This window comes from Spinacia oleracea, chromosome 4 (genome assembly GCF_020520425.1).
Source record: "Spinacia oleracea cultivar Varoflay chromosome 4, BTI_SOV_V1, whole genome shotgun sequence".
Lineage (NCBI taxonomy): Eukaryota > Viridiplantae > Streptophyta > Magnoliopsida > Caryophyllales > Amaranthaceae > Spinacia > Spinacia oleracea.
Window position 1 is genome coordinate 147,568,397 of NC_079490.1, and position 14,495 is coordinate 147,582,891.

Here is a 14,495-nt window from a genome sequence, read left to right on the forward strand (position 1 = left end):
TGATTTTCATTCCATTCTCCTTGATTCCCATTCTCATTCTCTTTCCCTTTCCCTTTCCCTTTCCGTTTCCCCAACCGAACGGCCCCTTCTTTTGCATTTTGTTTTTACGGAGTACTCCGTTCTGAAGATCTCAAACTCGTCCACTTTACCCGATAAACACCATCTCAAATCCACGTTCTAACTTTTTCTCTTCCCCTTGCTGAGAAATCGTCGTCGGTGATTCATACCTTTCTTTTTAGCGTCGTGCAGTCGTCCTTCAAACTTGAGGATTATGTGTTGATCTTAGTGGGGATTAATTTGGCACCAGATCTGAAACTTAAAAGACAAATCGGAAGCCCAGGTACACCTCCTTTCTTTTCTTAATTGTTTTTATTAATTTATCAGGGATTCTGCCGACATTTCGGCGCTGATGGTGGTGTTGAATTGTATTGTTTTGTTTTCACAATGAGAAGATGAATGTTAATTTGCGTATTACCCATTTCTTTGATTAAAAAATTGAGCTCGATAGATACTTGTGCTTTAATTGTTTTTTAAGATTTAAATTTTTATAAATTTGTTGATATCGTATTTCTTGGGTTTGCATGATCGGTGATTACTTGCTTTCGGTTTGAGTCATAGCGAAATCGCTAAGGAATACTAGTAATAAGCTAATTAGAATACAATTCTATGGGGTCAGTGATTTTTGGAGGATATTTGATAGAACACTGGCGATCTATGTTGATCCATATTTTTCTACCTAAAAAAAGAACTTCATCTGTTGAAGGAATAACTAGCTCAGTAATGGGTGCTGATAGAAAACTATTCTTAAAGTTGTTCTCATTATTATATAAAAAAAGCTTAGCTTCATCAATATCTTAAAAAACCAGCTATCATATAGTGACGAAACCGGACGTAGTGAAACAAAGGATAACTTAACCCATCGTCAATACTACGATCTATTTTATCTAGATAGATATTCATCAATATATCGCATATGAATGGTTGAGGAGGAAGACCTTTACTAGGAGTTATTACCTCACCATTCGTTGTATGAATAGGTACTTCAATAAACGATTTCATAAGAGAAAAGATATTTGGGTCTTTATTGATCATGGGTTTGATCATCTCCACTACCTTTTTACGGGAACTATCTCCATACAATTGCTGCAATCTATTAAAATAATACATTCTATATAGTATATACTTCCATTGTTTGGCTGTAAAAATTAAGTCATTTATAGCAGACGAATCCTCTTTCCAATATGTATCATAATTAGAATTATGGAAGTAGTAAGTATTAGATAATAGATCTTTCAAGAACATATCCAGTGCTCGGCTAACTAAAGAATCCTCAACTGATTGTTCACTATCCTTGAAAAGAGAAGGCTTGAAACAAGGATCATCAGCTTCCAACTTCCATATCCTAGGAGTTATCTTTGGTAGAACGATAGGGCCAAATTCATATTTTCCTAGAAGAGTCTTATTTTTTATGTGAAATATTTTGATATGACTCAGTTTCGTTTCAATATCCACCGAATTATTCCCTAAATCCAGGTAACTTAATAATGATTTCATATACTTACTCATAGAACAAGTTGGAAACTTGTTTTCCAGAGATACATTTTTCATGTTATTTTCAAATCTAATATTGATATCGGACTTCAAGATATAGTTCATAAAGATGGTTTTTGATCCTCTATTTAACCTTCTATTTCAGAGTTTCCTCTCAACCTTGTTGTTTTATAGGACTATAGGCGTTCTGTACTGACTTAGATTATTGGAAGATGTCGCTATTCAGCCTATTTTCTTCCTCACTTCGTTGGAAGCCTAACAGAGAATAGAACAATTCTTTGAAAGAATTGAAAAATCCCTATCCATTAAAACCTCAAGTCCATATGGAGACAGAGATTCTTTATGCACTCGTGTTAGTATCTCTACTAAAGATATCATTTCTATATGTATTTTTTTTAAATAATAGTAAGAAGATATATTTTCCCTTTCAGGTGAAACAACTTAAGAGAGAGAATCAAGTAATCAACTCATCCTGCTCATAATCTCATTTGCATGCATTTCCACTTGGCCAGTTCTATCCCCAAATTTTGGTCGGAAAATTAGAGAGAAGAGGAGAGAGAAAATCTAGGGTTTCATATTTTCAATTGGAGCATAATCGAATGGTAGTAGGGGAAATGCATAAGACATTGAGAGCATACACAGAGGTGCTGCGGCTGATTAGGCGGCTTCCGAAAGATACACGTTCTTATTACGCGAAGTATGCTCGCGAAAACTTCGTCAATTACAGAGAAGTTGACGCCGCCGACACTGCCGCCATGGATGATCTTCTCAAGCGCACTTACACTCATTCTTTGTGGGTCCTTAACAAGGTCCACTATTTTTCTCTCCTGATTAGTTTGATTTTTGTTCATTTGAGTCGATTTTGATTTAGTTGATTTTTGTTTTGGTGGAAATGCAGTATTCTGTGAATGAATCTGTGGCGGAGAAGCTGAAGAACGTGTGCTGTAGTCAGTGAAAGAAAGATCAGTATGATTACCCACTTTGCTCTTTTGTTTGTGTAGATTTTCTGATTAAAATGTTTGTTTTCTTTGCATGTGTTGGTAAAGATCTGTATTTCTTTGCTTTGAAGAATCAGTTAAGTTTGTCTATATTTGATTGAAAATGTTAGGTTAGTGATTGTTATGCACTTTCTTTCTTTTAATCGAACATGCAAAATAAGATATGTCAGCGGTTTAATTGAACATGCAAATAAGATTTATCAGCTGTTTTATTTGAACAGCAAATAAGATTTATCGGCTTTCTTAATGTTGTTATTGAGCTTTGTCGTTGATCTTTAAGGATTGTCTTATTAAGTGCAGAATTCTTGAAGTATGTGAACTAGATTTGTCGTATTTTAAGTGTTGTACATCGTATTTTAATGAGATCCAGTGTCTGAATCTTGGCGTGTTTGTGTGTTTTATCTTAATGCTTGAAGGTTTATACTCTATCTAATAGAGTAAATTGTACCATGAATACTCGGTGCATGATGCATGGTGTATCCTCCGGCGCATGCATTACACGTGTCAACGTATGATGTACACAAGTCTATCATGTGCACCTCATACACTAACGTCATACACTGGCGCATGTGGTGCACGCGCTTGTGGGTGCATGCATCTTTTTGCACTATATAGGCATTGATTACTCCTTTACTGGTGTGTCATTCTAGTCAAGACAACATAGAGAAAAGAAACCAATCATTTGTCTAAGTGCATATGAAATAGGACATTGAGCTATGGCCAAGGAGCCTAAGGTGTCCTAAAGTCACTCCAAAGGTGTGGAAACATTTTATTGATTTGATCCTATGGATTTCCTTGACTCCTTGCGCCTGAATCTCAAACCTCTTATTTATTCTTAAAGAGATGATAAAATTTATTGTGACGTTGGTGTAATTAAGGGAATAGATCCTTCTAGAACTAAAATCTTCAAAGGACTGGAGTTAGCTCGTGCCCAGGATTTCATTCCCTTGATTAAAATGATGTTCATATTGTTCAATCCTATTATAATCAAGGATTTGTTATGATTTTACCATAATGCCTTTTGTCAACATTGTCATTCATATTCTCTTATTGGCATACAATGTAAGTGGTACTTTTATGTGGAATCCGAGAAATAATCCAGGACCACTGTAGAGAAATGACTATTTCCTAAACAACCCAAAACAGTAATGCAATGATTATATTTGCATGGACCATCCCAAACATTCCACTCATTACTCTAAAAGTCCTTGAATCACCATTTTGCGAACCATTCTTCTAGAGAGCTTATCCTAAATTTGTGAGATCCGCTTAAGCTCCCAAGATTAATGACTCGATTTGTTATTGGAGTGTAACTAATGGTTTTAAAAGATTGAAAAAGTTATAAAAATAGTTGGAATTTCTTGAGTCTTTGAGGATCTAGTAATTATTCTTAGTGGCTAATCATTTTAGATTGATCATGTCTATTGTTAAGTGACGATCGGCTATGGAAATAGTTACTATGACTTTGAGGACCCTATAATCTCTTGAAACTTTGCAGCAAATTCACATCTTTGGGTTGCGACTTGCCATATTGTTGTGTGGGGTCCTTGGTAGGTTTCTTGTCTAATCTATTAGAGCATCACTTATCATTGACTATTCAAGATTCGTCCCTTTTCCACTTCCCCCTTGACTAAAATTATTTTTTGTAACATCAATCAAAATCTTTTGATATGTGGTAACAAGAGAAGAAAAAGTGTCTATTAGTCGAACTTGGTATTTTTTTTAGCGCTCCTTGTTTATGATAGTACATGATACATGAGAAATATGAGATTGAGCTTTTGCATCTAAATGCATTTGTGTATTTTATTTAATGACAGAAATTTATGCTATAGTGACTTTGTGCTATTTTTATGGCGCTTGAAGATATATTATGCTCCATTTAATGGGGAAAATTATGTCATGTATGACATTGCATGGATTTATGTGTACCCCTCGGCGCATGCATTACACGTGTCGGTGTATGAGGTACATGCATCGGTTATGTGCACTACGCACTCACACACTGGCGCATGTGGTGCGCGCGCTGGTGGGTGCATGTGTCTTCATGCCCCATATACGGATTGATATATTGGTTTATTCTTCTACTTTGGATAAAAAGATAATAGAACTTTTAGACAATGACCTAGGAGGCTAGGACTCTAGGATTCACTCCCATGTATTTGAGGAAAGCACAGTGACACATTACCGTGGCTGTCTAGTGCTTCAATTTGAAACCTCCTCTTCTCCTCAAAGAGATGGTAGATCTTAATAACTCTGTGGTTAAGAGGAAGGATCCTTCTTGAACCAAAAGATTCAAGGTAATGTTTAGCTAGCTCGTGCCCAAATTCAGTCAAACTTCAAGTTTTGATACAATTTTGATTGTAGCTAGTTGGCCTAGTTCTTTTTTTGGGACTAAAGCTTAAGGAGTTTGCATCCAACATTCCAACACCTTATTTGACCTAATGTCTTTGATGCACTTGTAATAAAATAAAATCTTTGTAAGGTACATGTCTTTAGCATCAGTACCACGAACTTCTCATTGTCCACCTCCTTTACACTTCAACTAACAAACATTTTCTATACTATCAAATTTTGTTATTGAAATCAAATGAGAAGAGTTGAAAGAAGGAGATTATATTTATGTTGTGCACCACTTGTAAGAGAGGAAGGAGACGATCTACACATAAGTCCACCTCCATGGTCTTTCCTCTTTCACTGTTTAACAAGTGTTAGCACTTCATAACGCATAGAGGATTTCGACTCATGATATGATGAAGATATATGAAATGCTAAATTACCAATTAATTATTTCTGGAAATTTTTGCAATAACATATCAAAATGACCAACAATTTTAATCATTTTGTTATATGTTTGGGAGATCTTCTGTCTTGCCAATATTGACATCTTCTCTTCATTAGAAGTTCATGGTTATAAAAGAAACTAGTAAAGAGAAAGTTTTAAAAAATATTTTCTTCGTCCCATAATAGTTGCAACATTTGACTTTAAAAAAATACCATTTAAAAAATAAGGTCAAAATTTACAAACTTTGACTTTTAAAAGTCAAATGTTGTTATTATTTTGGGACAGATGGAGTATATGGTAGTTATATTAGGATTATAAGAGAGAAATTGTGTAAGGGTGTAGATAAAAATTGTGAGGCAAAACCCAAAAGCGATGAACATGTACTTGGCCAAGGAGACAAAATGATGGATTGATGGGTCTGATTAATTTAATCTTGGTGGGAATTTTTTGTCACAATCAATGTTTTTTCTTTTGTGTTGGTGAACATCTAGTATTTTGTTTCATTTGATTAGTCAATTAACTTTGTATGTGGCGCTGATAAGCATATTCCATTATAAATAACATTCAAATAAGATGTGTAAGCTTTCTCAATGATGTTAAATTAAGTTTTGTCCTAGTTGTTTGAGGACTGCCGTATTGAGTGCAAAATTTTTGAAGTTTATGGATTGGACCTGGTCTTTTCTAGTGCTCTTTCTTTGCTGTTCATGATAATAAATTTGTTTATGTTTATCATTTTATGTGGTGCTTGAAGATATGCTGCATTTAATGGGTATAATTGTATCAAGTATCGTGTGCACGAAGCTATGTGCATTCACCGGCGCATGCATCACACACGTTGGTGTATGAGGTACGAGACCCATCACACATCTCACACGCCGACGTGTGTGGTGCACGCGCTCGTGGAAGCACATACCTCCGTTCATAGTTTAAGCATTTTTATTAGGTATGTAGCAGGCCCCAATCTGAAACAGAACCTCTAAACTATAGCCTAGGCTTAAGGGGGCTAAGGTGTCAATAGTCATTGCCATTGCCATTGAGGCCCATTGTAGAGCTTGCTCTTGGTTCAGGAGCGCAGTCCATGTTAAACTACAAGGATGAGAATCTCTCATAACACCTTCAAGTAAATGTTTGGCTAGCTCCTGCCAAGAGTTTTACTACCTTTGTTAAAAATGATATTCACATTGTTCTATTCTTTTATAGGGTTAAGATAAAATATACCAAAATACCCTTTTATAGTTGTCTTTCACACCTTATTGGTGCAAATGTAAGTGAAGGATTTTGGGAATCAAAATTGTAATTAGGAAACTGAACTATTTTTGTAAACATCCCAAAATAGTAATGTTTCATATAGAGAGGTGCTTAGACTCATACTTCGTAGTTCTAAACACCGTACATTGCCTTTTTCCACACCATGCTTGCAGGTATTTAGGATTCACGGATTTCTCATGAAATATCCCCGAGTTTTTTTAAAATTCACCAAATGCCCCTCGACTTTTAGAAATTCATAAAATAACCCTATTTCAATACTTAATGTATCAAATTACCCATATTTCAAAACTTAATACACAAAATATCCTTGATGATGTCATCAACCTTATAATCAACCAATTAACGTCTAATTAACCAACCTAATCTCTAATTAACACCCCTAATTAACCCATCAATTAACAAACCTAATTAACCCATCCATTAACCCACTTATCTACCCATTTCTTTTTCTTTTCTCTCTCCCCATCCTTCTTCCATAAACTCACCAGAAAGAACCTTCCCCTCCCTTCCTCGCCAGTTACCACCAGTCCACCACCACCCCTGTGAGCCCCAATGCCAGCGTCGTCCTCCTAGACGTCATCACGTCGCTGCTTCATCTCTCTCCTCTCCACCTTTACTGTTTTTTCTCTCTCCTCGGGTCGTAAGAATTTGAGAAGGAACTTCCCTAAATTTGTTTGAGGGATTTGAAGATGATGATTTGAAGATCAGCAACATCTCAATCGATTTTTTTTTGGTTTTGCCGACATACCCATCCTTTTTTTGTCCAAAAAAGCAAAAGCATCAAATTGTGGCCTCCACATTAGGCAAACCCATATGAGATTTCTTAAGTAAATTGGGTTAAAGTAAAATCACTATTTCAACTTAAATTAAAATTAAAAAAAAAATACAAGTAGAGTCTTCTTGGAGGATTGAAAACTAATGAATTAAAAAGGTTGGTTGATTGATTTCAACAATGGGTTCGAATATGGCCTTGCATTTCCTAAAACTATGGCCAATTTAAGGAAATTTAAGAATGATGGTGTTGGGGGAAGCCGGCCCATAATCACCAATTGAACTAAAGGAAATGAGAGAGAAAGATGGAAGAGGAGGAAGACGACGAACCATCCATGGAAGTGGTTGGAGATCGATGGCGGCCGAAGAGGTTGAGGAGAGAGAAAATAAATTGGCGACGGTGGAGGAAGAAAATCATTCGCCGGAGTAACCACCTTCATCGTTCTTGTTGAACCCATGTTTTCTCTCTCCTGCCCCCCTTCCCCATTAACTACCAAGACAACCATAGAAGAAACTGACAAAAGAAATGGGGGAGAGAAAAAAAAAAAAAAGAAAAAAAAAAAATGGGTTAATGGGTTGGTTAATTGGGTTAATGACGTCATAGGGGTATTTGGTACATTAGGTATTGAAACAGGGGTATTTTATGAATTTCTGAAAGTCGAGGGGCATTTGGTGAATTTCTTGAAAATTCGGGGATATTTCATGAAAAATCCGTAGGATTTATGCTAAAGATTGGAGGATCAGAGCTCTTGGCTTTAAAGATCCCCAAGACAGTTTGTATAGAACCTTTCACTCTTCCAGTCATGTATGGTCAGTGAGTCGCAAAGTTAGAAAAGCCTAAATAATAGCGTTGAAGGATAGAATAAGTTACAAATTTTTTAAGTTTGACTTGGCCCATTTGAGCGTTGGAAGACCTAGTTATTGCCTCCATGGACAACTTGAGATAGCATCTACACATTACTCGCATATCAGATGTCATGTTTAATTTGGTTCTTATAATTATTGTCTTGGTCTTTTTGGAGCGTCCAATAATCTATTGATATATTATGGTTGCTTCACACATCACATCTAAGCACCTAGAGTCAAGGAGACCTTTGAGGCACTTAGTTAATTTTTTATGAGGGATACATGTTAAATCTTTTGCGACATCATAACCAAAAACTTTTCGTGAAAATTCTTTGGTTAGTAGTAGCTTAAAGACGACCACCAAAATCTAGTGGTTAAAAATGGTCATGAAGTCTAAACATGTAAAGGCCCAAGACCACATCCACTAACTTAGGTGGACATCTTTGAAATGACCACCAAACTTTTCATTATTCATCCCTCTTTCAACGAGGGGTGATTAATTGCTGTCCACCAACGATTTATCAACCCTTACCCGACAAAATAAAATAAAATAAAATAAAATGAAAGCATTGCTAAAGTGGTGGGGTCCACTTAAATGAATGGGTAAAGTGTTGCTATATATACTGTTAACGTTTGTATAAGTACTGTCATTGTTGCTATATATACAATATTTATACAAACGTTAACGGTATATGACACCACTTTTACCCATTCATTTAAGTGGACAACACTTTAGCAATGCTTTCATTTTTTTTTTTTGGGTACGGCCAGATAAGTTGCTCGCGGACATCGATTTATCACCCCTCATATCACGACTCCTCTTTCAATTCTCAGTGAACAATTTTTTTTTCAAATCGTAAAAAAAAAGCAAGTGGAGAGGATTCTGTATGTGTCTTGTAACAAAGGTATGAGGTTGGCTCACACATGAGCCATCCTCTTTCATGTTCCATTAGAAGTGCACTTCATGAGCCATCTCATGGAACGAGAAGGTTAGATGGAAGACGTTCCAAAAATAGTTATGGTGGTTTTTTTTCCTAGTAACATTTCATTGTGACATTATTTTTGTCATTTTGCTGTGTGACTAGAAGACATTCTCACTTGCTATCATCAACGTATCATTCCTTAATAGGTGTTCAAGGGAAGTTTAAGGTTAAAACGAAGGGAGAAAAAAGAAGAAAGAAATTTACAGATGTATACTCCGTACATAGTAAGATTATACGTAGTATGATATAGTATTATAGAGGTATAGTTGAAATTTATGAGAAAGGGGGGAAACTTGTTATTGGTTTGAGAAAATGGGATAAATGATTTTGGCTCATAATCTGGACATAAAAAAGTTGAGAGAAAAATTATGAGAGGGAAGGATGAGCCAAACCATTTATTTAATTCTTAACTAAGTTTAAATGATGCTCTTATGCAACATAATATTTGAATCAAAATATGTTATGTTTCTTCTTATATAGAAGACTTGATTGTTGCATTATCTCCTATTCGATTTTCTGATGACTATCTGTGTGTATATCTTTCTTTGGTAGGCTACCAAGATAACAATACCACACCACAACAACCTAGGTGAAAGACCTCCTACAAAATAGACTTGTTCATCGCTTGTGCTCTTCTATTGATCGAACCTTGGAGTTGCTAAGGATTTAAATAAAGATTTAGAATTTGACTTTAGAGATTTTGTAGACCAAGCACCTCTTGCGGTGATCAGATGTAAAGTACATCTATGTATTTTCAGGATGGTAAAACTACATATCTTAACATTGTAGCGATCAAATGCGCAGAATGGGGGCGCATGCGGTTTTTATTTTTTTTGTTTAACCAGCAAAAGGTTGATATGATATCTATAGGAAACATGTAAATGTGTAAAAGCTCTATTCAGCTTTTCATTAGGCAGAGTTGCTACGTATATGGATCATGTCCAATTAATTTGCTTTATCATGATTACAAAGTAAATTCAACACAGGATTCAGTTAAGATATCTTTTGGATTTGATGTGCTTAGCTACTAAACAGGGTTCAGCACAAGGAACCATTTGATTGGTACATATCAACCCTTTGTGTATATTACACGGAGTATGTTCAATGTATGTTACATTCGAGGTGCTAGGATTTCCTTGTATCTCAAAAGATGAAAAAAGGGTTTACAGCTTTACATCCGGTCTAACTCGGCTTACTTCCTTGTTACAGTCGAAGAGAACAAATGCTTGAGTCTGTTGGATACGGAGTACTTTGTTTAAACTTTAAACTATACCATCAAACTTTATACCATCAAACTTTAAATTACTGAGTATGATGATACTGTAATTTATAAAATTACCAAAATTCATCCACATTTCCAAGTATGTATAGCTCCCACATGAAGTTAAAAACAACAAACATGTACCCAACTCACTTACTCGGTTAATGTAGTAACAGTCAGTACTATTTTTTTTTATTTTTTTTTACTGTGTCTGCAATTTCAGGTTTGGAAGCACTAAACCCATAAACTTTCTCGGGCTTATCTTTTTTATAGACTGTTTTGTTTTCTTGACACTTTGACTGCTTATCACCATTACCCAACATCTCCTTGGAAATTTACCCCCACCCTTTCCTCTTCCTCTTCCCCTCCCTTCTTCCTTAGTTAAAAACAGAGCAAATTAATCAGAGCATAAAAAAAAAAAAAGAAGCTTCCCGTCTTTTACTCCTAGAAACTTCTCCAAAAAAAAGAATTAGTATAGTAAATAATAATAAAGTACCTAAATGGGTGAAAATGGAGGAATTGGTGGAGGAATTGATCTTCCAGGTGGGAGTTTTTCAAGGTTGCTTTTGTCATCAGATGATGTTGAAGAAAAGTGCTTTTCTGTGGATTCCTCTGTTTTTCCTACCCCTTTGTTTTCTTCTAATACCCCAAATATGCTCTGTTTTGGTGATTTTATCTCTAAAAATACACCATTATTTACTCTTACTGGTGGCAATATTACTAACCTCACTACCAGTACCACCCACTCCAATGTCAGTTTCTCTCTTGTAGAATATTTTTAATCACTCGGACTCGGGTACTCGTGTCCGACACAAGTATGTATGTATCCATGTATGGTATTTGTCCTGTACTTATGTCGGACTTTTGAGTATCGGAGGTACCTGATTAAATTAAGTGTTGGAGTAATAATGAAATTGATTTGTTTTTGGGTTGCAGAAGAGGAGAAATGAACCGGGTAAAGAATTCGGGCATGGGGATGGAAATGGTCAGAATCAGAAGAATGGGGTGAAGAAGAATAAGTCAGAAATGGGGCCCATTGTTACTTCTTCACCCGGGCATGCAAAGGTCAGGACTAGGAGAAGCTTTCAACTTTGCATGCATGGCTGCATGTTCATCACTCCTGATTTATTACTTCATATTATTATTGCAATATTTTTTTTTTTTTTAGGATCAAGTAATTGATAAATTTTTGAAATTTATGTTGGTTGATGTTTCTTGTGACAGAACAAAAAACAGGGGAGGAGAGAGAATCTTGGAGAGAGGATCACTGTATTGCAGCAGCTTGTATCTCCCTATGGCAAGGTTTGCTAATTATTCTCCCTTTTAATTTAATACTTCCTCTGTTTCGAATTTGTGTAAAGGTTTAGTTGTTTTAGAACCAAAGAAATAATTTGGTCCATATTATCAATCCTATTGGAAACCGACACGGAGAATGGGTTAGCTTCATTAAGAAAAATCATGGCAATTTTGAAGCATAATTTCATGCGGAAAATCAGCTAGCTAGTGAGAAATAATAATGTAGTAATTAGTTTGAATTTATCTGGTGTTACAGACAGATACATCTTCAGTGTTACATGAAGCAATGGGATACATACGGTTCCTACACGACCAAGTGAAGGTGCTCTCTACACCCTACTTGAATTCAAAGTGTTCACCATCTTCGTCGTCTCCTCATCACACCATTACTGTAAGTAGCTCTAATCCTCTATGAAATTAAATTGCCCCTTCTTTCGGAAAAAATTGTCCACTCGATAAATTGTTGGTATGAACGTATATTACATTTTTATATCAGCACATACTCGTCCTTTTGCTTGTGGATTCAAATATTCAATGCAATAATGTGATGAAATGAATGGGTGGATTGTGAAAAGAGACACACATACACACACAATTGCTATTTTCTCCAAATTGACACCACCACTCTTTTTTTCGTACTAGCATATCATTCACCTAATTTGGTTTTGTGATTTGGATTCATTCATGAATTGACTTGTGGTTTCCATTTTATAAATGTAGGACTAGACCGTAGAATCGGTAGGAACACGAGTTTTCTCTTTCGTTTTACTTTTTTCACACTATTCATTATTCACAACTTTACATAACCTACTTTAATTATTTTATACGGAGGGATTTAAAGATTCTTTTCTAACATATATTTTCTAGTTATCAAAAGTTTACTCCGTTTTTATTTATTACATTAAAATGTCGAGTATTGGATAAGGTAATGCATTAACAATCGTACCCAAATGATAAAGTCATCCAAAGAGCTAGAAGAGAAATATCGGAAGTATAAATTTTTCCCAAGATTAAAATTCAAAAACTTACTGTGTTTAATTTTCACTATTCCTTGTCCATTACTATTAGTACCTTGTAAAATAAGTAAAATAAAGTCTCATCACCTCATCAGTCATCAGTTTCATCAAATAAGATATTACTGGATTCTTTTATACATTTTGTGTGTGTTTCCAAAATATTCTTCATAAGGTCAATCAAAACAGTGAGACTTGAGAGCTGAGGAGGGAAGTGATATGTGTGTAAATATCTACATGTATAGTCCAATCATAATCAGGCCATTTACTGATGCACTTGGCCTGAGACCTGAGACCTGAGACCTGAGACCTGAGACCTGAGACCTGAGACCTGAGACCTGAGACCTGAGACCTGAGACCTGAGACCTGACTCCTGAGTCTTACACCTAACCTGTCTTTTCCTTTTTGTTTAAGTATCAACTCTGTATCTGCCCAACTCTTCACTCTTGTTTGGTTGACATAGTCCAACTTGATCGAGTGGAGCAAGTTGCTTACCTAGTTTGTTGTAAATTAATGTTGAATTTATCACTGTTGCAGGTAAAGGGGGAACTTGTGGAGGATTCTCATTCAACAGAGGGTCTAAGGAGCAGGGGACTGTGTTTGGTTCCGTTAGAATGCATCCTCCACGTAGCGAGTACCAACGGTGCTGATTTCTGGTCATCTGCTACTGTAACTTCACCCGCCCCATGAACTCGATCTATCAGTCTTCCAAGTAATTACTTTTGTTTTCTTAATTAAATTAGCTAACAATGAACAAGAAGAAGAAGAAGAAATGTAAAGTTTTTGCACATAAAGCACAAGAAGAATGCTGTCTTCTTTTGCCTAATCAAAGGGGTGGGTTTCAACTTTAATGTATCTAATTTTAAGTTGCGAAAGGTATATAGGGAAATAGATTGCTACAATCTGTATTTTGAATTTCCATTAATTTTAGGGCCCGTTCGGTATCACCGTCAGTTTCCAGTTTTTGGTTTTGTAAGTCATATGATTTATATTGAATTATCAACTAAAAAGTAGTCATACCTATTGTAATCATGTTAATTTTGAAAACTGACAACAAAAAACTGGAAACTACTTTTTGTGGTTTTCATATTTTGGTTTTTAGTTTTGTAAAAAACAGAAAACTGGAAACAAAAAACGATACCGAACGAGCCCTTAACTACTGTATCATTTTTCATGGATGGGTCGGGAAATCACGAGGAACCAGAACCATAATATGTTTCGTCTACAGTGAGTACAATCCTAAGTCTAATACTAGAAACGTAACGAGCACATAAGGAAATGTATGCGACTATTTTCATGAAACCACAATCCTATTGTTTGCATCAACATTGAGTATTAGAGAACATTGACTAAATAATCTAAATGATAGAAATGACCTTTACTACACCAAACATCATGCCTTGGGGTTGGATAGCATCAGAGCAGGGTAGGCCTAATCTACAACCTACATGTCGTGCCAGTAGAGGATCTAGAAAAATATATTTAGTGGGTGCAAAATAAAAATTACAAATTTTAGTGGGTTCATATACTTAATCTTGTAACAAAATTTGAAGAAAATCTTACAAATTATAAAGAAAATATATAAAATTTAACAATGCAAGTGGGGTTTGACTCCATTACGAGGAAGTATTTTCGCATATCTGATATGTACTTGTAAATGCATATCATAGCAAAAGACAAAATAGTAAAAAGATAAACAAAAAAAAATTGAATGCCTCACATATC

The 14,495-nt window shown here is 35.5% G+C and overlaps 1 protein-coding gene across 4 annotated transcripts; it reads left to right on the forward strand.

Moving 5' to 3' along the window:
• The first annotated feature begins 58 nt into the window (after window positions 1-58).
• LOC110778398 (LYR motif-containing protein At3g19508) lies at window positions 59-13,717 on the forward strand. Of its 4 annotated transcripts, none has more exons than XM_056827425.1 (5): window positions 61-340; window positions 1,726-1,903; window positions 1,983-2,360; window positions 2,450-2,517; window positions 9,753-10,197. In XM_056827425.1, the coding sequence occupies exons 3-4, from the start codon at window positions 2,151-2,153 to the stop codon at window positions 2,504-2,506; spliced, it is 267 nt and encodes an 88-aa protein (XP_056683403.1). In that variant the 5' UTR covers window positions 61-340; window positions 1,726-1,903; window positions 1,983-2,150; the 3' UTR covers window positions 2,507-2,517; window positions 9,753-10,197. The 4 variants fall into 4 exon arrangements, with proteins under 4 accessions (XP_056683402.1, XP_056683403.1, XP_021838651.2 ...); XM_021982956.2 differs by lacking the exons at window positions 61-340; window positions 1,726-1,903; window positions 1,983-2,360; window positions 2,450-2,517 and adding exons at window positions 11,398-11,526; window positions 11,686-11,763; window positions 12,014-12,148; window positions 13,308-13,717 and having other exon boundaries at window positions 9,753-11,213; XM_056827424.1 differs by lacking the exons at window positions 1,726-1,903; window positions 9,753-10,197 and adding an exon at window positions 11,398-11,526 and having other exon boundaries at window positions 59-340.
• Window positions 13,718-14,495: the final 778 nt, after the last annotated feature.

What these genes read in the sequence shown, in the direction of transcription:
- LOC110778398 (XM_021982956.2), top strand. Translation starts at nt 10,962, where the DNA reads ATGGGTGAAAATGGAGGAATTGGTGGAGGAATTGATCTTCCAGGTGGG. An exon ending in CCAGTACCACCCACTCCAAT is followed by an intron (nt 11,214 to 11,397) that starts GTCAGTTTCTCT and finishes TTTGGGTTGCAG; the next exon opens with AAGAGGAGAAATGAACCGGG. An exon ending in TTGTATCTCCCTATGGCAAG is followed by an intron (nt 11,764 to 12,013) that starts GTTTGCTAATTA and finishes CTGGTGTTACAG; the next exon opens with ACAGATACATCTTCAGTGTT.